This window comes from Elgaria multicarinata, chromosome 10, assembly GCF_023053635.1.
Source record: "Elgaria multicarinata webbii isolate HBS135686 ecotype San Diego chromosome 10, rElgMul1.1.pri, whole genome shotgun sequence".
In the NCBI taxonomy this organism is placed as follows: domain Eukaryota; kingdom Metazoa; phylum Chordata; class Lepidosauria; order Squamata; family Anguidae; genus Elgaria; species Elgaria multicarinata.
The window spans coordinates 72,250,584-72,275,135 of NC_086180.1; the positions used below are offsets into that span (position 1 = coordinate 72,250,584).

At 40.5% G+C, this 24,552-nt stretch overlaps 1 protein-coding gene across 1 annotated transcript in view; it reads left to right on the forward strand.

The window, feature by feature from the left end:
- The window catches only part of NEK1 (NIMA related kinase 1), a 57,338-nt gene that overhangs the window by 4,011 nt on the left and 28,775 nt on the right, over positions 1-24,552 (forward strand). The window contains exons 4-17 of the mRNA XM_063135265.1: positions 1,166-1,263; positions 6,859-6,942; positions 8,899-8,966; positions 9,060-9,146; positions 9,586-9,640; positions 11,430-11,630; positions 12,494-12,554; positions 14,422-14,576; positions 16,569-16,628; positions 16,811-16,870; positions 16,997-17,044; positions 17,310-17,384; positions 21,434-21,609; positions 21,693-21,824. Of these exons, the coding sequence (XP_062991335.1) occupies positions 1,166-1,263; positions 6,859-6,942; positions 8,899-8,966; positions 9,060-9,146; positions 9,586-9,640; positions 11,430-11,630; positions 12,494-12,554; positions 14,422-14,576; positions 16,569-16,628; positions 16,811-16,870; positions 16,997-17,044; positions 17,310-17,384; positions 21,434-21,609; positions 21,693-21,824 (1,360 nt within the window). The remainder of the gene's footprint in view (positions 1-1,165; positions 1,264-6,858; positions 6,943-8,898; positions 8,967-9,059; positions 9,147-9,585; positions 9,641-11,429; positions 11,631-12,493; positions 12,555-14,421; positions 14,577-16,568; positions 16,629-16,810; positions 16,871-16,996; positions 17,045-17,309; positions 17,385-21,433; positions 21,610-21,692; positions 21,825-24,552) is intronic.

The following is a 24,552-nucleotide window of genomic DNA, read 5'->3' on the forward strand; positions in this document are numbered from 1 at the left end:
GACCAACACTTTGTACTTTGCCCGGAAACTAATTGGCAGCCAGTGGAGTGATTTTAATGTTGGGGTAATGTGCTCACCCCTAGGTGTGACCACATTTGGTGACCAACCTGGCTGCCATATTTTGAACTAGTTGAAGTTTCCGAACTAGGTACAATGGTAGCCCTATGTAGAGCGCATTGCAGAAGTCAAGCCTTGAGGTTACCAGCGTGTGCACTACTGTCTTTAGGTCTTCTGACTCTAAGAAGGGGCGCAGCTGGCGTATCAGCCGAAGCTGATAGTAGGCACTCCTGGCCGTTGCATCTATCTGGGCTGTCATTTGGAGCAACGGATCCAGGAGCACCCCCAAACTGCAAACACAGTCTTTCAGGGGGAGTGTAGCCCCATCCAGAACTGGCTGACACTCCTCCAAACCTAGGTCAGAGCCCTTGACAGCAAGCACCTCTATTTTGTCTGGATTCAGCTTCAGTTTGTTTTTCCTCATCCAGCCCATTACTGCCTCCAAGCATTCATTCAGAGGAGACACACTATCCTTAGCTGATGCTGTTATTGAAGGCATAGAGAAATATATTTGGGTGTCATCAGCATACTGATAGCACCCCGCCCCACCCCGCCTCCGGATGATCTCTCCCAGCGGTTTCATGTAGATGTTAAACAGCATTGGGGATAGGATGGCACCTTGTGGTATGCCATACAACAGCTCCTTTTTTGAGGAGCAACTATCCCCAAGCATCACCATCTGGAATCTACCTGAGAGGTAGGACCGGAACCACTGGAGCACAGTGGTCAGGTCATGATCAGGCTGGTAGTCTCAATCTTTCATATTTCTTGTATGAGTCTGAAATGTACAATAATAGAAAACTAAACAAGAAATCAAGGAACTGACTACTGCATTACAGTATACAGTTATACTCCTTCTATGTTAAGGTCTTGTAAAATTGTTGTGTGTTTTAAACGTTTAATGTTTTAATACTGTATTTTTTAATTTAAATTTTGGTGCATTTCTTTCCCTAGGTTTAAAATGTATATGTTTTAAATTTTGTAAGGCCACTTTGAGGTCCAGTATTGGGCAAAAGGTGGGATACAAATAAATAAATAAATAAATAATAATAATAATAATAATAATAATAATAATAATGTATAAGTGAAACATCTTTCTTTTTTACAGAAGGTGGCTGTCTTTACATAGTGATGGATTATTGTGAAGGAGGAGACCTCTTTAAAAAAATTAATGCACAGAAAGGTGCCTTGTTTCCAGAAGACCAGGTAACAGAGTTTGAGAATTATATTGCTCGATAATATAGCTCTGATAAATATCCACTGTGCTGGCCTGAGACCAGAGGTACACAAATCTTGGCTGGCTTTGGTGGCCAATCCAAAATTTGTGGAACAAGACCCCCACCCCCCTCAAGTGATATGGTCTTCTTGTTCCTGACCGGGTATCACTCCAAGGGCATCACAAGTGCAACAGATCAAGGTCAAGATCCAACTTTCTTTTCAAGTGTGGAGTTGGAGAAGGGAGCATGGGATTATTATTATTATTATTATTTATTATTATTATTATTTATTTATATAGCACCATCAATGTACATGGTGCTGTACAGAGTAAAACAGTAAATAGCAAGACCCTGCCGCATAGGCTTACATCATCCTTGCAGTTGTACTCTACTTCTGAGGTGCTCAAAGAACCTTAGAAGCACAGTACATCTGTGGGGACAGTCCTCCACTCACTCTCCAGCTGCAAGCTCCAGGGAAGGCTGGGGCTTGGCCTTTTCACATTGAGCTTCCAAGGCATCCTGAGTACTTGGAGCATGAGAAGGGGAGCAGAAATGGTCTCTTACCCTGGACTGCGTTTCAGAGGTACACTGCAGGGTCAAACATAAAGACCTGCTCCTGTTTGGGTGAGGCTCCCAGCAATCACACATTTTTGGTTGGCTACCAGAGATAGCCAACATCTGTGGGCCCCTTTTTAGGTACAGTCTTTTGTTATCCCTAGCTTTTTCCCCACAGCTCCAAGTTGGGAGCTAGGTAGGATCATTCCTGAAAGTGTAGTATGAAAACCAGTCCTGCTCTCTCTCCACTTCCCCCAGCTCAGGACTGGAGAGAACAATTGATGTTTGCTTTGGCTCTGTGCTTCTGAGGCACTTGGAGTACCTTGGAAGCAGAAAGCCAAGCCTTCTGCCACCCTCCAACTCAGGTTTAGAGAGGAAGTCTGGGACTTCCATTTTGGTGCTGGGCCTCAGAACTGCAGCACCAAAACAAACCCCAAGCTTCCTTCCAATCTTCAGGAATGGGAAGGAGGTGGAGATCAGTTGTATACCTCTGAAATGAAGCACAATTGCATCTATAATCCCTGTCCACCTGCCCTACTCCAAGGTTTTGGCTAATGTTAAGCAGACAGTCAACGTCAACAGGTACTGTAAAGGGCATAATATATCACTAGAAGTAAATGTCCCTGGATACTGAAAGGCCTTTGTTCATCTGGAGGAAGCCCATCTTCTAACTCTATTAAAACATAGGGTGTTTGGGATGGGCTCCCTCTAAGCAATCAAGGCCTTGTATGAGGTCCCAAAGACCCCAGTAAGGGTAAAGAATCACAGATCAAGGGGTTTTCAGGAAACCTGATTGGTTTATTTCCCCCTTGCCCCCTAGCGGTTTATTCCCACCACCACCTTCACAGTAGAACCCTTGGCAGAGGCAGTAAGGGGAGACCCTGACATCCACAGGCTTATAGGCTGGTCAGACCCACCATAACACTTCTGACAATACTTTTTTTTGTGTGGGAAATCTCCAATTGTCATTACCAACACTTCAGAAAGTCATTTCATATTATAGCTTTGTATATGGTTTCAAAGTGAATTATTCTGTGTTGGGGATACTGCCTATAAATGTTCCAGGAAATTTGGGAAGCAATAATGAATGAATATGAATACAAGTGGGTGGAAAAGACTTGAAAGTAAGTGGTCGATAATATTTCTGATTATCAAGACTTGATTAAAAATATAACAATATTCAATTGATGGCACAACTAAGGAGTCATATGATGGAATGGGAAAAACAAAATCTGTGCAAGTAGTGCCATATGCCAGCAAATTTGGAAAACACAAGAATGGCCATCAGACTGGAAAAAATCAACTTATATCCCCATACCAAAAAAGGGAAACACTAAAGAATGTTCCAACTATCGGACAGTGGCACTTATTTCACATGCCAGCAAGGTAATGCTCAAGATCCTGCAAGGTAGACTCCAGCAATACATAGAGCGAGAATTGCCAGATGTACAAGCTGGGTTTAGAAAAGGCAGAGGAACTAGAGACCAAATTGCCAATATCCGCTGGATAATGGAGAAAGCCAGGGAGTTCCAGAAAAACATCTATTTCTGTTTTATTGACTATTCTAAAGCCTTTGACTGTGTGGATCATAACAAACTGTGGCAAGTTCTTGGTGGTATGGGGATACCAAGTCATCTTGTCTGCCTTCTGAGGAATCTGTATAACAAACAAGTAGCAACGGTAAGAACAGACCACGGAACAACGGACTGGTTTAAGATTGGGAAAGGAGTACGGCAGGGCTCTCACCTTACCTATTCAACTTGTATGCAGAACACATCATGCGACGTGCTGGGCTTGACGAATCCAAGGCTGGAGTTAAAATCGCAGGAAGAGACATTAATAATCTCAGATATGCAGATGACACCACATTGATGGCTGAAAGCGAGGAGGAGCTGAGGAGCCTTATGACAAAGGTGAAAGAAGAAAGTGCAAAAGCTGGGTTGCAGTTAAACCTCAAAAAAACCAAGATTATGGCGACCAGCTTGATTGATAACTGGCAAATAGAGGGAGAAAACGTGGAGGCAGTGACAGACTTTGTATTTCTGGGTGCAAAGATTACTGCAGACGCTGACTGCAGCCAGGAAATCAGAAGACGTTTACTTCTTGGGAGGAGAGCAATGACAAATCTTGATAAAATAGTTAAGAGCAGAGACACCACACTGACAACAAAGGTCCGCATAGTTAAAGCAATGGTATTCCCCGTAGTAACCTATGGCTGCGAGAGCTGGACCATAAGGAAAGCTGAGCGAAGGAAGATAGATGCTTTTGAACTGTGGTGTTGGAGGAAAATTCTGAGAGTGCCTTGGACTGCAAGAAGATCCAACCAGTCCTTACTCCAGGAAATAAAGCCAGACTGCTCACTTGAGGGAATGGTATTAAAGGCAAAACTGAAGTACTTTGGCCACATAATGAGAAGACAGGATACCCTGGAGAAGAGGCTGATGCTAGGGAAAGTGGAAGGCAAAAGGAAGAGGGGCCGACCAAGGGCAAGACGGATGGATGATATTCTGGAGGTGACAGACTTGACCTTGGGGAAGCTGGGGGTGGCGACAGCTGACAGAAAGCTCTGGCGTGGGCTGGTCCATGAAGTCACGAAGAGTCGGAAGCGATTGAACGAATAAACAACAAAAAAGTGCAAGTGCAAGTAGTGAAAACTATGATTTTACCAAAATTGGTGTTCAGTTTTCAAACATGCTATACATTTGTCATACTCTATAATTATCAGAATTATAGTTGTACTGATAGTTGTACTGTTTGTGGATGGGGAGGCAGGATTGTGCCAAAGTACATACTTACCTGAGAGGGATTTTCTTTTCTTTTTTTGAAGAGGAGTTAAATTCAAACAAACGGCTGGCATTGAAAAGATGCTCTTTGGGAGATGTTTGTGCCGATGAAGTATAATGATGGGCCCAAACAATCTAAAACCAATCCATGTACTGCATTTGCATTGGCAATTTGGACAAATGGCACAAAATCAAAACAAATGGAATATCACCAATTTCCACCTTCGGGGGCAATTCTCCTTTTAACCAGGATGTCAGACAATGACATTCATGGCTGGGAACACTGTCATTTGTAGGACTTTTTTCTGTCTAAGCTTGTGTGGGATTAGATCCTTAAAGATGTAATGAAATGTGCAGACTATTATTATTATTATTATTATTACTATTATTATTATTATTATTTTAACTAGATTTGGGATGGAATCTACAATTGATCCATTACATTCAAGGCTCTAATAATTTTTATGAACCGCCCAGAGAGTTTCGGCTATTGGGCAGTATAAAAATGTAATAATAAATAAATAAATAAATAAATAAATAAATAAATAACATTTCTTCACAAATTAATAGGAGTTTACCAGATTTGAAAATCTCACAGCAAAATGGTTTACTCACTCAAAAGAGGTCACCTCGGTACCCTACAACTTACATGTGTGGCCATAAACACTGCCTTATGCTGCCAAATTGGTCCCAGGACTTGGGGACCCAAATAGAAGCAGAGATGTGGTCTAAAATATGGTCTTCAACCCCATTTGTTGTTTTTTTTGTTTTTACAATATTAAAGAGATATTTAAGGCAACAAAAAGACAGAGTCCAGCTAAGCTGCACAATATAAATAAACAATCTTCTGACTGTTACTGGGGGAAATATTAAGCTAATGGGACATATTACCACCTTTGGTACTCATGCCCCCAAATCATAAAATACTGGACATGCATTCTGTTACGTTATTAAAGTCGTAATCCTATGCACGTTTAGACAGAAAAAAAGCCTTATAACTCCCAGTGTGCCCGAGCTAGCCATGCTGGGAGTTGTAGGCCTTTTTTCTGTCCAAACATAATTTATTTATTTTACTAAGACATTTGTATCCCACCCTATATCACAAGGATTTCAGGGCTGCGTACAGATAAAATCATACAACCAATATAAAACAATAAATATACACAGCTAAAAACAAATTAAACCATGTACATTGATGGTGCTATATAAATAAATAAATAAATAAATAATAATAATAATAATAATAATAATAAAATTGATTACAGGGTATGTCATTCCAGTGCAGCTACTGCAGTCCTTCTAGGATCTATAGATGCAGAGGCCATATCCAAAATTGGGAGGGATTTTATTTCACCAACAGCAGCTTAAAGTCAGGTAGTGGCTAAATGGAAAGACAATAATGTGTTGCATATTATTAGTTGCTTGATAAATCATGGGAATATTAATTGGTGAACAAGATTTCAGTCCAAAGGAGAGGGGCATGTAACTTCTTTCCTTCGTGGATGTCTTTCTAGAAAAGAAATATTTCCATTTATTTACATATGTGGACTCCGCAAAAAAAAATCTAATGTTAATTTATTTCTTAAAATCATTTTAAGCCTACTCTTGACCTGAAAAGGCTTCCAGTGTGGCTTACAAAGATCGGTAATAAGGCAATCCCTGCTCAGAAGCTTATGCATGACATACAAGAGATGGAGAGAGAAGAAGACGAGTACATAGAAAACAGTTGTATTTGAGTTCTAAATTTATTTCGCTAATCTCAGGGAAACAAAAACAAATTGCTCCAGAGTTGTAATTTTTGCTGCTCTGTTATTTTCCAGTACTGTTTAACTTGAAATGTACAAGCAACGTTGGTTATTGCCTGTTTTATATTTATTTCTCCTTTTTTAAAAAAAACATATTAAAAATGGTTAGTAGTTGTCGTATTCCTACCTTAAAAATGATATAGATTCAGTGCAGTCTAACAGTCAGTAGAATTAACTATATATTTGTCTCTTTAAAGTTTTCTGTGCGATAAATATAAAGTGTTGCTTTTATATAGTGTCTTTCCAACATTAGATTACATTTTTATAGTGATGTCAAAATATTTCATTCTTATTTCCAGCCTATTGTGCTGGAAAATGTAAACGTTTTGGGAATGCAGGAAACTGCATCTCAAGAGTTTGACAGCTGACCTACTCTCATTTCAATCTTGAAATACAATTTTCTAACAAAAACCTAACCTTTTTCCCCCCACTTCTCTTTAGGTCATGGATTGGTTTGTACAGATCTGTTTAGCATTGAAACACGTACATGACAGAAAAATTTTGCATCGAGATATAAAGTCACAGGTAAGCTAGAAAGGAACTGTTTTGGTGAACTTCAGTACTGCAATGCAAAGGGTTAAGCCTCATTCTTTCAAACCACTGATGAGGTAGGAAACCTGTGTCTGGGCAGTAGTACTTCAAACTGCAGGTAGGACCAGTCAGAAAGTATAAGGCTTGGTTCAAACATAATGCTAAAGTGTGGTACCAGTCTGGAGGTGTGGTTATAGTTGGACTGGGTCTCGCAAGACCTGGGTTCTAATCCCCACTAAGCCATGAAGCTCACTGGGCCAGTCACTGATTCTCAGCCTAACTTACCTCACAGGGTTGTTGTGAGGATAAAATAGAGAGTAGGAAGATCATGTATGCCACCTTGGGCTTCTTGGTAGAAAGGTGGGGTATAAATATAATATATAAATTAAATAAAACATGTGTTAATGTTATGAAAATACTTATACCACATTCTGTGTATAAGGGGAGGCGACTGAAAGCTTACCTTTGGATTTTGGATGGATCAGTTTCCTGGTTTATTCTTAATATGATCATTTGGAAGGAAACAGCTAGATTAACATCTTTTCATCAAAAAGTAAGGTTTCACTTGCTTGGCACAGCCTCCAGCTTAAAACAAACTCTGGTTATAATGGACAACTGACCTTTTTGTCTTTAATGGAGACTTCCAGCAACCTAGGCACCTTTGAGCAAGAAAGACTAGAAATTTCTGGCCCTAAGTGAGATCCATGGCAGTGGTCAAGGAGATCACAGGCCTTTAATATCAAATATAATCTGAATATGTGGCAAGGATCCACAGTCTTTCAGGGCTTGTATGATTTAATGCTGTTTAGTACAGACATTTTCTTTGTATAGAAAGTAATATGGCGCAAACTAAGGATCTAGCATAGCCTTCTCCGAGACATGCTAGGTTTGGAGAGGTGTGGGGAGAGAGATTTAGTTGGTTTTGTATGACTCATACTCAGTCGTGTGAGCCCTACCTGTAGTTTGAAATGGTATTCAAATATGGGGTTGCCACCTTGATTACTCTTTGTGAGAAACTAGGGCTTAGGATGATCAATTCTCTGTTTTAAAATAGCAGTCCAATAGTAGACCCCTCAAAGGTGGGTAAAGTCATGCAGCCTGGTCCTATGAATATCACTTAGAAGCAAGTCCCACTGAATTCAGTAGTGCTTACTCTCAAGTGTATAGTGGACTGCATCTAACCTAAGTTGCATCAAAGATGTAGTTGTGCTTTTCATTTAGTGTCTCTTCCTTTTTGTCTTTAATCTAGTTCATATGCTTAGGGGTTTCTATGTTTTTTTCTTTTCCTCTCTGAACAAGGGCTACAGATCTTGAAAGTATACTGTTTGTGTAAAGTACTTCAGAGTGGTTGTTACTGTCTTCAGCTAGAAAGCTCTCATATGCTATCTTCATTTTTTTAATCCAATATATTGGTATTTTGAAACTTACCTGACCTATACTATTTGAAGCAATTAACAAATATTCCTGATATTACATGTTTAAGTAAATCTTAAAATCTTGATTCCAGGGTGAAGTTAAACAGTTAGCTGATTGTCACCTGTCAAATGACCTTTTTTGCATTGAGAGACAGACAAGCATCTTAAGTCATAAGTTGAAAGATACTTACAAAGAATAATTATTTGACTCTTGTGGAATGATCTGCTCATAAGTATAGGTGGGCGATTTGCGTAGAATAAGCATGCTTCACTTGCAGAGGCCAAGGGCATAATATGCCCCAATTGTATTGGTAAAACAAATATCTTGATTCTTCAGGTAGCACTTTTCATATAGTGAGAGATGCTCTTGATGTTAAACCATCTTGCCTTGCTAATATACGTTTAGGTAAGAGTAACTCCTCGCAATGCTGATTAATTTAATTTTAATTCAACATTTACCAACGTACATAAGTTACTTTTTTGTTTACAGAATGAAATTTGGTGTTGAGCTTGAATTTTTCTCTTTCTATTCTAGAATATATTTTTAACCAAAGATGGAACAATCCAGTTGGGAGACTTTGGCATAGCTAGAGTTCTTAATAGGTAACATTCAAATAAATCCCCACCTCCACTCCCAGTTCCCACAATAATACCAAGCATGATTTAACTCATTGCCATTTCTTATTTTTATTTTAGTACAGTGGAGCTTGCTCGAACATGTATAGGAACGCCATATTACTTGTCACCAGAAATCTGTGAGAACAAGCCTTACAACAATAAAAGGTAGTGTTTGTTTTTTATTTGTTTAAAACATTTTAAACAATGTATAAAATGCTGCCCTGAGACCCTATAGCACTAGGCTCTCAGGGCAGCGTAGTGTTTAGCAGTAAGCTTAACTTTTTTCCATTGCAGTTTATTTTATATAGATGCCATGATCTTTTATCACACTGCAGTTTATTTGTTTTTGCTGTTTCCATTATTTTGTTGCATAAAAGTACAGTAACGAAATACACTTTTATTCAATCTCAAAGTTATATTTTTGAGATAAAGTAAAAAGTCAGGTATACGTTGTCTATCAAAGAAATATGCCCAATATAGAACCACTCATCCTTGCTCTTTAAAGCAATAGCTGCATTGTTCATCTAGATGCAAACTGTTGTTTTAGGTGCAGTAACTATTGTTATTGGTGCAAGCTAATGTTCTGTCTCTGTTTCTTGTTTAGTGACATATGGGCTCTTGGTTGTGTTCTCTATGAAATGTGCACACTGAAACATGCTGTAAGTAGACATTTTAAAATATTTCATGAATGAAATTAATTCCCCCCCTGTTCCCCAGTTCTTTAGTCAGAATAATGAAGTATGTTGACTTCAAAATTATTGCATCTTCTGTACATGTGTACCCCTTGCTGATCATAGTTTTGGTTGTTGTATGTGAGAGTATGAGGAGAAATGAGCAACTGCAATAGATAATGACCCTTCCTGTGTTTTTATTTCACAATAATTTACATAGTTATATATTTGTAAAAAATAAAACTACTGTTCAAGAACTTCTACTACAGTGTGGTATAGTGGCTAAAGTGTTGGACTAGGATTCAGGAGATCCAGGTTCTAGCCCCCACTTGACCATGGAAACCCAATGAGTGACTTTGGACCAGTCACAGACTCTCAGCCCAGCCTACCTCTCAGGGTTGTTGTTGTGAGGATAAAATGGAGAGGAGGAGGATTATGTATACCACCTTGGGTTCCTTAAGAGGAAAAAAGGTGGGATATAAATGCAATAATAAATAAATAAATAAATAAGCTTGCTTCCTTTTTTGGGTGGTGGTAAAAGTATTACTAGTAGGTGTGCATAGATTTGTAGCCTTAGATCATTTACTTAATAGTTTATTAAGTATATTTTACTTGCTTACACCTGAGGAGCTGCATTTTTCTCCCTCTCTCTTTCTAAGCTGGAAAGAGAAAAGCATTGTTGCACTGCATGTTGCAAAATGTCACAGAAACTGGGTGTGTGTGGGAGAAGCCATTTAAAGGATGTTAGCCAGTGACTAATCTGTCTCTACACTGTATATTTTTGTTGTTGTTGTTATCGTCCAGTATCCGAATCTCTCTTTGCAGTTTACAACAGTTCATAAGATAAAATATGGCATAAAATACAGTAAAAAATATAAATATACAAAATTTAAAATATTTTAGGCAACTAAAAACAGGTTTAATAGAATACTATACCTGTTTAGATGGCTGGCATAAATGCCCCATCATGTGCCATTACATGCCCGGGAGTAGAGGACAGTCTTAACCTGGTGCTGAAAGATGACATTGTTGGCGCCAGGAAGGCCTGAGTGGGGATCTCATTCCATAGTCGAGGGGCACAACTGAAAAGGCCCTCTCCCTTGTCACCACCCTTTGAACTTCACTTAGAGGAGACACTTGGAGGGGGTCCCTAGATGTTGATCATAGTGTCTGGGTATGTTTTACGTCGAGAGAGGCATTCCATCAGGTACTATGGTCCCAAGCTGTGTGTAGCTTTATAGGTTAAAACCAGCACCTTGAATCAGGTTGAAGGCATACAGGTAGCCAATGCAATCTGCCAGAATTGGTCTTATGTGCTCAGATCTTCTAATCCCAGTTATTAATCAGGCAGACACCTTTTTCACAAGCTGCAGCTTCTGAACCGTTTTCAAGGACAGCCCCCATAGAGTTCATTGCAATAATCTAACATGGAGATAACCTGATTTCAGTAATATATGTTCTGGTAATCCTTGTATATATGTTGGTTGGTTCTAGTTGTTGTCTCTCAAACCTGGATTAATTCTTTTAAACATCCTCAAATTGATGAACCTATATGGATGAAATCTGATACTGAAAAACAGTTGAAAGTCTCCTAAAGTATTTTTATTTATTTATTTATTTATTTATTGCATTTCTATACCGCCCAATAGCCGAAGCTCTCTGGGTGGTTCAGAGTCACTGATTTTTGTAGTATTATGGAATCTTGTTGTCTTCTCCTGTTATTGTTGCTTGGTATGGCATTTCTAGTCCAATATTAACAAATTGTCCTTCTCTCTAGTTCGAAGCTGGTAACATGAAAAATCTGGTACTCAAGATAATCTCTGGATCATGTCCTCCTGTTTCTCTGCATTATTCCCATGAACTCCGGGGTCTGATTTCACAGTTATTTAAAAGAAATCCTAGGGATAGACCATCTGTCAACTCCATATTGGAGAAACTTTTTATATCTAAACGCATCGAAAGATTTCTCACACCTCAGGTATGTATTTGGACCTTTTATTATAAATATTCTATAGTGCAATAACAGTAAGAAGCCTATTCTAGATGTGCTGCTTCTGAAAATCCATTAAGAAAGATTTCACTATCAAGTGGAATATGTACATAAGTGTCAGAACAAATGAGTTACTACTGTGTTCTTATAAATGATCCTCCGGTAGAATATGCTGAAATGCCAACTACTTTTATTATATTATGGCCCTGTACAGCGGTATTAGTTGAAACTGACACACAGTTTGAAATATGAATGTGACCTCAGCATTTTGCATTAAGTGTTGAAATTATATGACATTTGCTTCCACATAGTAATTTGCGTTCTTTGTTGTTTTTGAATCCACCTGCTGAACCATTTTTCTTCTATAATGTGTAAGACCTCTCTAAAGTATAAACCATTTTAAGCTTGATCAAAAGCTTCACAGGGTGTCTCTCCAAAGCACATACAGAGCTCTGATCTAGTAAACATTTGTCCCAACATATCAGGATGCATGTGAAGTAATGTTATCAAGTTAGCAGTGTATTCAGAGTCTCAGGGACCAGGTGAATGAGAGAGATGCCTGTCAATTGGCTTCCATAATACTAACAGTGGAATCTTTTGTCATAATTCAGATTGGGTTATTACTTTTTCACAGCTTCTTAAATACTGCCATCTAGTTTATTCTTGGCAAGACTTCCTAAACTGAATTTTTGAGCTCAGATTCACAGTGACTAAATGAGGTATTTTTCTAACATGGATATCCTACCTTAGAATACAGCTTTCTCTGTAAATAAGCCCCATCCTATTTTTGTAATAAACATTGACTGTATAAATTACCTCTTTTACCCTCTAATATAACGTTGTTCTTTTAGCTTATTGCAGAAGAATTCAGCCATAAAGTATTCCAAAAGTTTGGACCTCATGCTGGACCAGGTAATACGTAAAAGGGTTGTCGTTAGCCATACTCAGACCTGATTAGCACATAACGCTGAACAATGGTTTATTTAATCCATGGTTTTCTGCCTTATCCAGGCTTTGTCTGGTAGACGATTGAACAAACTGATTTGTTTTCTCTATCCCTAGTTTTTTCCCCATCCTCATTCACCCGCTCCCTCCCTGTATCCCAAATGCCTTTGTGGCACTGTAGTACTGGCATATAAAGTGGCTGGTTTTTTAGATCTACTCTTGCCCCTGTGTAGCCTGGCAAAACAACTCAAATTCCTTGGTTCACACATATTGACATCTCATTATTTAAACATTTCCAGGATTTACACCCCAACAACAAACTAAGTGTTTTCTTATTGACCTGGTTTGCATGTCACACTGTGACATTGTCACAGCAGCAATTCCTGAGTTGTTTAACCCAGAAATTGGCAGAGGTGAACAGAATGCACAAGTTGAACATGATCCATTTCTGCTTTTAATCAACAACCCAGGAGCATCCCATTCCTGTGTTTTGTGACATGGAAATCCAGAAACTATGGGTTGAATAATCCAGAGTTAACCCAACAATTGTTTAACCCATAAATGAACCAGAGTTTCTGGGTTTGCATGTCATGAAACAACCCAGGAACAAGGAGTTTCTGGGTTGTTGATTAAAAGCAGAAATAGCTCACATGTGACTCGCATGCTCCACTTGTCCCTGGCAATTCTTGGGTTAAACTACCCAGGAATTGCAACCATCACTTGCAAACCATGGTTTGTTCATGCGGCCGTGTTCACATATCTTGACAACCCAGAATTCAACAGCTCATACCATGGGCTAGTATTGTTTGTGAATCAGGCCTTAGAGTGGATACCTGCACTAAGTTACTAGGCGACCAATAAAAAATAATATATCTTTGATCTGATCCTAAATAGCCAAAGTGCAAGTGGCAGTAGCAGTAGCTCTGTGCGCATTTGACATTATGTTAACAGCCTCAGTTTATCATCATAAATGTGCATGGCTCCTGGATAGCTTGGAAGCAATTTATCATCCAAAAGCTTGGTTTTGAAATGAGATATCAAAGAACAGCTTTCATGCATGGTAGGTTAACACCATGGGCTGTTTCGCACATAATGATAATGCCTCAGTTCTAGGGGGCCTCTTGACTTACCACACTGAAGTAATGTTGCTTCTGCTTGGCTCCTCGGGGGAGCAGATAAACTATGGACCTTCTGCCTGTGATTTGTTTAAGCATGGTTTATGACTCTGGCTTGTCTGGGGAAAGATTAGCCAGAATTCATTGTCCACATATAATGATAAACAAGCCACAGGTGGAAGGTCCATAGTTTGTTTAGCCACTCCCAGTTGCAGGAAGAGCCAAGTGGGAATAATCAGCACAATAATCCAGGATTCCAAATCGGGCTTATGGGTATTAAACGAGGCAATCCCCTTAATTCACAAACTTATTTATAGCAACTAGCAAGTAGTTTGAAAAAGCCTACTAGTCCATTAAAATCAGTTTGAGATATGTCAATTGTGGTTAGACCTTTTTTGTTGCTAAACTGTTCTTTTTTTCTTTTTCTTAAGTGTATGGGGTGAGGGTTGCTTTCTGCACATCAGGAAGGGCTTCTCCATCTTGAAAGAATATTCTATTTTACCAATCTTGTCAAAGTAAGGGAGAGTTAACAGTTTTATCTTAACTTCCTGTATTCAAATAAGCACCCAAACAGCTCAGTCTTATGAAGAATTAGTTGTACCTAGGTACGTTGAGATCAGTACCTTAATCAAGCTTAATACTGCATAGCATCAGGCTAAAATAATGTTTTATAGCCTTATGGTATAAAGAAGTTGGCATTTTTGTTTTCTCCTTCATAGCAAAGAGACCAGCTCAAGGACAGAACTTGGCCTCTGCTGCACCTGCTCAGAAAATTACCAAACCTGCTGCTAAATATGGAGTGCCTTTAATACTTAAGAAGTCTGGGGATGCAGCTAAAAAGTTCCATGAAAAGCCTTTAATTAAATGTAGACAGGTGAGAGAAAATATTAATTAATGAAACAAAGATATATCTTTTGGTTGGGTGAGGGAAGGGATGTATTATATATGTGGGACGCATGGTTTCTTGTGTTTCATTTGTCATGGTCATAATTTGACCTGCAGATAGATTCCCTTGAGGTAGTAGGAAGATAATGTATAACTAGTACTTGCAACTTCATTGTCCCCGTTCAGAAGACAACTAAAACCACGGGTTTAACCACGGTGGTTAAGCCAGAAAGCTGGGCCGTGTTCAGAAGACACCTTAAACCATGCCTTTAGCCATGATGAATAAGGTTTTTTGCCTTAGTCCTCATGGTTAAAGCCATGGTTTAGGGTGTCTTCTGAACACGGCCCGGTTTTCTGGCTTAACCACCGTGATTAAACCCATAGTTTAAGGTGTCTTCTGAATGAGGCCATTGTGATCCATATTCAGGTGCAATGCATTCAATATGGCTCCTATTGCCTTTCTACCCACATTGCAGTACAGATAGGAATGTGCCTAGTGTTGGACTGTACAAAAATTGTTGCATGCAACTATAGATTAAAGCCCATAACAGGGCTTTGAAGTTAGGTGACATTTGGCTATATAACAGTGTATAAAGGCTATATGCATTGAAAGCATTTAAACCAACAGTAGCAGGGGAACTTTTCCATCCTATGGTGGAAGAAAGATACCACCACTATCAACTTTTCTATCTGTTTGCAAATATACTACAGAATGGACCTGGCTTTTCATGAGTTGAAATAGCCCTTAGTTTGCTACAGCAAAGCTACACAGCAGTCAGAGTTGGACATGTTGTGCTCACTCTCCCTGTGTGAAGCCACACCTGCTGATATGCCTGGGCTGCCATGGTGCACCCCTATAGCTTCCTGAAGGAGGAGTTTGCCAATTCCATTTTCCTGGAGAAGGGGCCTGCCCCACAGGGTGGAGGAGGGGCGGCCCTATAACTCTGTTCCTTGGATTACTCCTCCTGGCTTCAAACTATGTTTACGAAAAAACTATGTGCTGGTTAGGAACATCTGCCACCTAATGACTGAAGATGGCACTGCAGGCTTCAAGCCCACACATTCAAACTAATTCGGGTGCAATTCTATGCATGTTTAGATAGAAATAAGTCCTGTCCTGAGGAATGCTGGGAGTTGTAGGGATTATTAAACATGTATAACATTGTGCCTTTAATGTGTTTAAAATCAGATGATCCTGAGGTACACTCTCCTGGTGTCCCCTTAGAATGCTTGCCAAGTTTCCGGTCTCTTTATTTTATGGTTTTGGTGCTGACAAACAGGCAGACACTCTCTTTTATTATTATAGATTGATGATATCTGAAAGCAACCCTCACATAACCCATTGACTGTTTTAGGGTTATGCAAGAGTTTGTTTAACCTGTGCATAACCCATGCTCACTGTGTTCGCATGACACTGCAACCCCTGAGCAGAGATTGGATATTTAATGTGGCGCCTGCATGCGCCGTGGCACATCATGGGTTAAATAACCCACAAGTTGTGGCATCCAAACCTGATCATTCTGTTATAGTAGACACATGCTTTTTTATATTTCATTTTCAGTTAACCAAATCACTCCAAAACACTTTAGGATGTAAAAGTACTTGTGTCAGTATTCTCTTCTTGGCCACACTATTAACAATCAGGTAAGAAATGGAAGAAAAATAGTAGTCACTTTTGTCCATGGTCCTGAGACCACATTAAGGCTGCAGTACTGTTTGCATTTGCCAGGGAGTAAATGTTATTGCTATCAATAAGGAACCGTCAGCTACAAGGCTATACACGGTACCTCTGGAAAAAGCCCTATTGAATAAAATGGAATTTAATTCTCAGTAAACAAGCAAAGGACCAGAGTGTAAACTTATAGCAAGTTTTGCAAAGTTAACCACATAGTCCTGCGTTGTTGATTCTACACTCTCAATTACCTTCTAGAATATATGGTATATGCATTCTTGCTAATTTGTAGTTTCACTCTTTATTTAGGCCCTTCCATCTCCAATGAAGAAAGGGAAACCAGTAGAAGAAAGGAGGAAAATGTTTGAGGTATAAAGACATGAAAACAAAGGAAACTAAGCTAAAAGCTTTTAAATGCAAAACAAAACCTTCAAACCTTTCCTCCTTATTTCCTTCCACTAGATAGCTCTAACCCTTTTATGTATGTCCTAACGATCCTGACCTGAATCTGATATAACAGTTTATGGTTTAAATCTATATTTACCTTCCAGGAAGCCGCTAAAAAGAAAAAGCTTGACATCTTTGAGAAGGAAAAACGACAGCGTGAACAGGTAAATTAAAGTTTTGGCAATTTCCATTCCATTTTTAATAATAGAATGAAGGACTATATTCATGAGTTACTGCAGCTGTTGGGTAGCTTGATGTACTATCAATTCAAAACCTTTCTTGATTTACAGATCAGTTTCATGAAAGCTGAGCAGATGAGAAGGCTTGAGAAAGAAAGGGTAAAATGTTTTACTTTTCACTTTTAAGAACCTAAGAATTTTAAGATGCTGTGATTGTTATTTTAATATTGTATTGGTTTTTATGCTCTTTTAACTAATTCTATGTATTATATTTTATTTAGTGTTATTCTCCGCCTCGATCCAGAGGGAGAAGCGGATAAATTATTATTATTATTATTATTATTATTATTATTACGAGTAAAGTTCATTTTCAGCACCTTCATCGGTTTTCAGGGTCCAGTTTTCATTTGTTCGCCTTTTCCAGATGCAACGAATAAACAGAGCCAGAGAGCAAGGTTGGAGGAATGTGCTCAGCACAGGTGGAAGTGGTGAAATCAAGGTTGGGAGCTCCTGCTGAATATATACAGATACACATTCAGTCTTTCTAATTCCTGACCCTCAAGTTTCTGCAGTTGCTTGTTGAACAGTTACTAGTACCTCTTAGTCTCTCCAGCCCTTCAGTTGGATCATGTTTGTGATTTCCATTGGGTGAGGGATGACAAAAGAGACAGTGGAATAGGTGCTCCCCGCACCTATACTCCTCAAATATCCATCCTTTAGCCCAGCGGTGGGCAACTAGTTTAAAGTGTGGGTGGGAGAGGTGAATTGCTCCCCTCATTGGGCCCTCCACCCTTCAGGTCACGACCCCTGCCCCACCCATTTTGCTGTCCTCCTTTCCCAGACAGGCATGGAACTCTGACCCTCTTCACACAGTGAAACAGAGTTGACTGGTGATGGGAGAAGCTGCTCTTCTCAGCACTGGCCAACTCTTCCTTGGCTAAACCTTCCTACTCATGTCTTTCCCTGTCCCCATTGGGGGTAACAAGAGGTATCTCAAGAAAGACATGACAGGCATTGGGAGGCGTGGCTTCTCCCAGCACTGGCCAAGTCCTCTGCTTCACACTTGCTCTCATCCCTACTGTTATTGACAATCTGTGATTGGGAGGTAATGGGGGATTCCCCTGCATGCCTCTCACTGCCCCGAGGAGATGGCAGACTCAGCCAGTGCTGGGAAGAGATGCTCGTCCCAGTGCCAGTCAAATCCATTTGCATGCCACTCATTACTCCCATTGGGGATAATGGGGGAATTCCCCTGCACACTCTTTGCCTTACCAGTTAGGAGCAGGAACAGCAGCCAGGGGAATCCCCCCCCCCTTATCTCCAATCGCAGGTAATACTTTGTTTTTCTCTAGGGGGGAAGAGCTTAGCTTCCTCCCCTTGGAGGATTCCATGGAGGCTCCATGGGCCAGATTAGGTCCATGGTTCAGAGGTCCTCTGTCCCTGCTTTCCTCCATGTTATGGTGTAGCATTGGTCTAAGTGGTGGATTGCTTTGCTGTTATGCAGTCTGATCCTGCATAAGGACAGAGACTTGTGAAAAAGTTTAATATGAACTTTTTATATGCATCATCCATGTACATCCTTCACATTCGATGTATGTGTCTTTCTATGTTGGTTTCTGGTGAGAAGATTGTAGAAGACAGTTTATTGATGAAAAATATGTATTGAAACACAATGTGAAATGCATGCATGACTTGGGAAAGATAAGTCTCTTCATTGTAGCTGATGTTGAAACATATATCAACAGACCCTGAGATTTCTGTATTCTAGTTATTATTATTATTATTATTATTTATTTATATAGCACCATCAATGTACATGGTGCTGTACAGAGTAAAACAGTAAATAGCAAGACTCTGCCGCATAGGCTTACAATCTAATAAAATCATAGTAAAACAATAAGGAGGGGAAGAGAATGCCAACAGGTACAGGGAAGGGTAAGCAGGCACAGGGTAGGGAAAAACTAACAGTAGAAAGTAACAGTAGAAGTCTGCACAACATCAAGTTTTAAAAGCTTTAGGAAAAAGAAAAGTTTTTAGTTGAGCTTTAAAAGCTGTGGTTGAACTTGTAGTTCTCAAATGTTCTGGAAGAGCGTTCCAGGCGTAAGGGGCAGCAGACGAAAATGGACGAAGCCGAGCAAGGGAAGTAGAGGCCCTTGGGCAGGTGAGAAACATGGCATCAGAGGAGCGAAGAGCACGAGCGGGGCAATAGTGTGAGATGAGAGAGGAGAGATAGGAAGGAGCTAGACCGTGAAAAGCTTTGAAGGTTAACAGGAGAAGTTTATATTGGATTCTGAAGTGAATTGGAAGCCAATGAAGAGATTTCAGAAGCGGAGTAACATGGTCGGAGCGGCGTGCTAAGAAGATGATCTTAGCAGCAGAGTGGTGAACAGAAACCAACGGGCTGATGTGAGAAGAAGGAAGGCCAGAGAGAAGAAGGTTGCAGTAGTCCAACCGTGAAATAACCAGTGCATGAACAAGCGTCTTGGCAGAAGAGACAGACAAAAATGATCGAATCCTGGCAATATTATACAGGAAAAATCGACAAGATTTAGCTACTGCCTCAATATGAGGAATAAAGGAGAGCGAGGAGTCGAAGATAAAGCCAAGGCTACGAGCTTCCTTGACCGGAGTAAGCGTAACATCATTGACAGTAAGAGAGAATGAGAGATGAGGAGAAGGTTTAGGAGGAAAAACAAGCAATTCAGTCTTTGCCATGTTAAGCTTCAAGCGACGATGAAGCAGCCAAGCTGAGATATCTGAAAGACATGCCGAGATACGATCGTGAACATCAGGAGAAAGTTCCGGAGATGACAGATATAGTTGTGTATCATCGGCGTACAGATGATATTGGAGACCATGAGATTGAATAAGCTTGCCCAAGGGCAACATGTATAAGGAAAACAACAACGGGCCAAGCACCGAGCCTTGCGGAACCCCTACTGAAAGGGGAAAGGAGGAAGACGAGCTGCCATTAGTCAACACGCTGAAAGAGCGACCCGCTAGATAGGAGGCAAACCAGTTATAGACAGAGCCACAAAATCCAAGGTCATGAAGGGAATCTAAGAGAAGATCATGATCAACCGTGTCAAAGGCTGCAGTTAGATCAAGGAGAATAAGAACGGAATAATGGCCTTTAGACTTGGCAGTAAGGAGATCATTGGTGATCTTAGTAAGGGCTGTTTCGGTGGAATGCAGAGGACGGAATCCAGATTGAAATGGATCCAAAGCAGAGTTACTAGAAAGAAAGTCAAGACAGCGAGAGTAGACCGCACGCTCCAGGATCTTTGAAACAAACGGCAACAAAGAGACAGGTCGGTAGTTAGACAGAGATAGCCTATCAAGAGTAGGTTTCTTGAGAATGGGAGAGACTGTAGCATGTTTAAAAGCAGAAGGAAATGAACCAGAGGACAGAGAAAGATTAATAATATGTAGCAAGGAAGGGAGGATAGCAGGAATAAGAGTAATAAAGACGCGAGAAGGAATCGGATCACGAGAACAAGTGGAAGGCTTCGAAGAGCGCAGTATTGTAGACAGTTCATCCGCAGAGACCGAAGGAAACGCAGAGAAATTTGCAGGAGGAGCTGACAGATGAGGAACAGGAACTGGAAGAGGAGCAGAGCTGGCCAGATCAGAGCGGATAGTTTGGATTTTAGCATTGAAAAAAGAGGCAAAGTTGTTAGCAGACAGAGAGGCGGGGAGAGATGGCGGATTAGGCTTCAGAAGAGAATTGAAGGACGCAAAGAGCCGCTGAGGATGCCTAGCATTTGACTGGATCAGCGTTGAGTAGTACTGCTGTTTGGCCAGTGAGATGGCAGAAGAGAAAGAGGAAAGTACAAATTTGTAATGGACAAAGTCTGCCCGGTCCCTGGTCTTACGCCAAAGGCGTTCAGCTGCCCGGGAACAAGAGCGAAGGTAGCGGAGGGAAGAGGTGAGCCACGGTTGGGGTTGAGAAGGGCGAACTATCCGAGTTGTAGATGGAGCAAGATTATCAAGAGTTGAAGATAAGGAGGAATTAAAGAAGGAGACAGCTGAGTCCAAGGAGACAGCCGAACAGACAGAAGGAAGGGAGGAGGCTAGGGACTGGGAAAAAGCCTCGTAATTGATAGATTGCAAGTCACGACAAGAGCGAGAAGCGGGACGTGAAGGAGGAGGATTATGAGTAATATTGAAAGAAACTAGGTGATGATCTGACAGCGGAAAGTGAGCAGTAGAAAAGTCAAAAGAGACTTGTAATACTTTTGTAAATAGTAATCTTCTTTGAATAGTGTGTAATATTGTAGGTGCCACAAGACCCTTGGATTTTTTTTCAGGGAAACCCTAAATTGGATAGGAATAAATGCATGAGTTATAGGCTGCTATGGCTGATAGATAGGCGAATAACTGTCAGACTAATAAATCTCCTTTTATATCACCAATTAGCAGTCTACTGCAATACAAAAGTAATTTCTTATGTTAAAGCTTTAAACTACAGTTTCTAAATCTGACATACTATCTTAAGAACAGTGCTTATTGGAATCAGAACATGAGCGGTTATTCTTAAATTCATAGGCTCAATTTTTTGGAGGCGGAGGACCTATTGTGCCTTTACCTATGCCTGGTCGAGGACCATATGAACACTATCATGCTATTTTTGATCAGATACAGCAACAAAGGGAAAATATCAAAATAACAGAGGGGAAGGATGCTGAATTGAAAGAAAAGCCTGGTCAAGAGCCCATTGAAAGGTATGTCTGCCTTCATTGAAAAGTACTCTTATGTGTAAATTCTGGTGAAAGTAATGAAAGTTAATGTGCATATTTATCTACAGAGGGCTTCCGCCTGGAGTTCATGCAGGAGTTCCTAATGGGCCTGCAGGTCACCATCACTCACCTGATGCTGATGCAATTAGGAAAAGAATGAAAAGATTGGAGGAAGTGTCTAGACAAGCCAGTGCAAACAGGTTGGACTGATGATGCGTGGATCTGTCCTGTGTGTAGGTTTTCGTCACATCTGTGTAGTTTAATATTAGTTTAATCACAACTGCTTAATACTAAAATGGGAATGATAGACATGGGTTCTCAAACACAGCTGCTTTAAAGAAGCGTGTTTGTTCATGCTTTGCATGTTTGCTGTAGTAAATACAAATAGTGGTAAGCATAAAGTATGAAACTAGTCTTACTCTATGTCTAGTGTTTCCTAAAGATTCTATTTTAGGATGTATTTAGTCACGTAGGTCCTGCTAGTTTTTCTTCTTTTCTGACTGGCATGTTGAAGTCTCTTTATGACCATAAGTGTCTCCATATTGCTTTAACTTTATGTTTTTATCTGCAATCTTTTATTCCTCTTTCAAATTTATACAATATAAACAAAAAGCCCTTGATCACCCCCACAATTTCCCCAAGAGCTAACGAGTAGCAAATATAGTAAATAAACCCCTCTGCCTATCCAGCTCTTTTTAAATACCGTTCTGCTTCTAATCTGAATCACCTGGTTCATTATGGAGTTAACTCTCATAGGTACAGAGCGATCCAAAGCTAGGTACTTTACTGATTGTTCAAGTTGTTCTGTCTTGCTGCGTATCTCAACAATTCTCAAGCTGCTTATATGCGATTGTTACACTGCCCTTCAATGTGTAAATATTTCCAAACATCACAGCCTTCAATACAATAATACAAAAAGTAGAACAGCGGGTTAAAAAGCAACATTAATCAGAGGTTAAAGCCTCGTAAAACACAAAGGTCTTCACCTGGCACTGAAAAATGCATTGCATTCAATGCTAGGCTAGCCTCCCTGGGCACAGCATTTCACAGACAGGGCACCACAATAAATTATGCACTTTTCCTTGTCTACATCTGCCTCGCCTCTTATGGTAAGGAGACCCAGAAAAGGGTGTCTGAAAATAATTGCGGCACATGAGCAAATTGATGTGTGAGAAGGTGATCCTTGGGATTCCTCCATCAGCTAATATTGTTGGACAACAGGATTTAAGGTAGTTAATGCCATTGTCTCCACCTGAGCTCACAATCTCGGTATTCACTGTCCGATGTCTTATTCCTGACAAGACAAATCTGCTAATGCCGGTTACGGAGCATGAAGCATTCAATTTAACTCTTGAAGTATTGAAAAACCTACTATCAGTGGGTGAATCCCAACAGTGTCCCAGCTGCCAACTGAATGGATACCAGATACCACTTTGCCCTTCTCTTTACATTGTTGTACAATACTACTAACTACTTTAGGAGCCAACATGCCTACACGTTCATTGGTGCGCTAGCAATGTAACCACTAGGAGAGGTGTGGTGGGTGGATGGATGTTAGTTTCCAACTAATGAAACATCTAATTTATTCCAATTTTATGTTTCCTAAAATATATTCGTTCAATACAGCTATTTTATTGCCATCTGGTTTCTAGGGTTTCCATAATCGATGAATCCTATGTACTTCATACATGGCACAATCAGAGTTGATCTTTTTTCTGGGGTCACTTGCTTGTGCTATTTGGTGAGCAATACAGGTTAGCAGATGAGGTTTTCAAGAATTTGAATTTAAGTTCTTATTGTACACAGATGATGCAATGTTGCTGTTTTCTAATCTTTAGACATCTCTTTCAGCATTCATAATGCTAATAGAACATTATTGTAAATAGATTTCAACCTGTCTGTGTGTGTGTGTGTCATATTTGTGTTACTAAATTGTCAAACCTTTGTTCTATTCAAATTTGTCTTCTCTCAAAATCAATTTCAAGAGGGCAGACGTTTGCATGCGTTTATTACAATATAAAAACTTTACAGATGATAGATTATTTTTTCCTCTCTTATAGACCAAGCATAGATTATTGCTTGTATTAGTCAAGTAATAAGAATGACACTCAAGCACAGTTGGGCAGTGGCATTCTCTTGCAGCTCCTGAATGATCTTCATGATACTCATAGAATATAGACTATAATAGTCTTAATGTATTTCTAGATGTATTCACGTACAGCATTGTCTGTAGCTTTATAACTGAACCTTACTAAACCTGCAAGGAGAGGGAGTGTGCTAGCTTTGCCCCCCTCCTTTGTAGCACTCTATTCGTGGAGAGAGGAACCTCCTGTACCCATGGGGGTTCCACGGGATCAAGCATACTGATTAGTCAACATTCTTGACGTGGGGTGCCTCCATGGATACAGGAGCTTCCCCTCTTCAGAACATCACCTTCCATGAGTAGAGGGCAATTAACGTGAGGCTAGCGTGTTCCCTCTCCTCATGTCTTTAGTAGGGCTGTGCACACACACCCCAATACGCCTCAGAAGCCGATCCGGAGCCCCTAAAGCAGCCCCGATCTGCCTTGGGGCTGCCTCAGGGGTTCCCAATCCTCCTTGGCACCGAAGCCGAGGCGAAATTCGGACCCTCCGAGGTGACTTGGAGTTTTCTGGGTGCTGGCTGCGCAGCCGGCACCCAGAAAAGGCCCCACTTACCTGGTGCCTCCACTGGGCCTACTTCCGGGCTTCAGCGTCGTCGGCAGTGGAAGCTGCCAGATGCGTGGCGGTGGCGGACAGGGGTAGGGAGGCTTACTTGCGTCCGCCACCAGCTTCCGTATGGAGGTGGACAGAGTTAAGTGGGGAAGGGGGCTTACCTGCTGCCCCCGTCGCCATCTTTCTTCTGGCAGCTTCCGGTGCTGCTGCCAGAAATGAAAGGGAGTAGGCCACA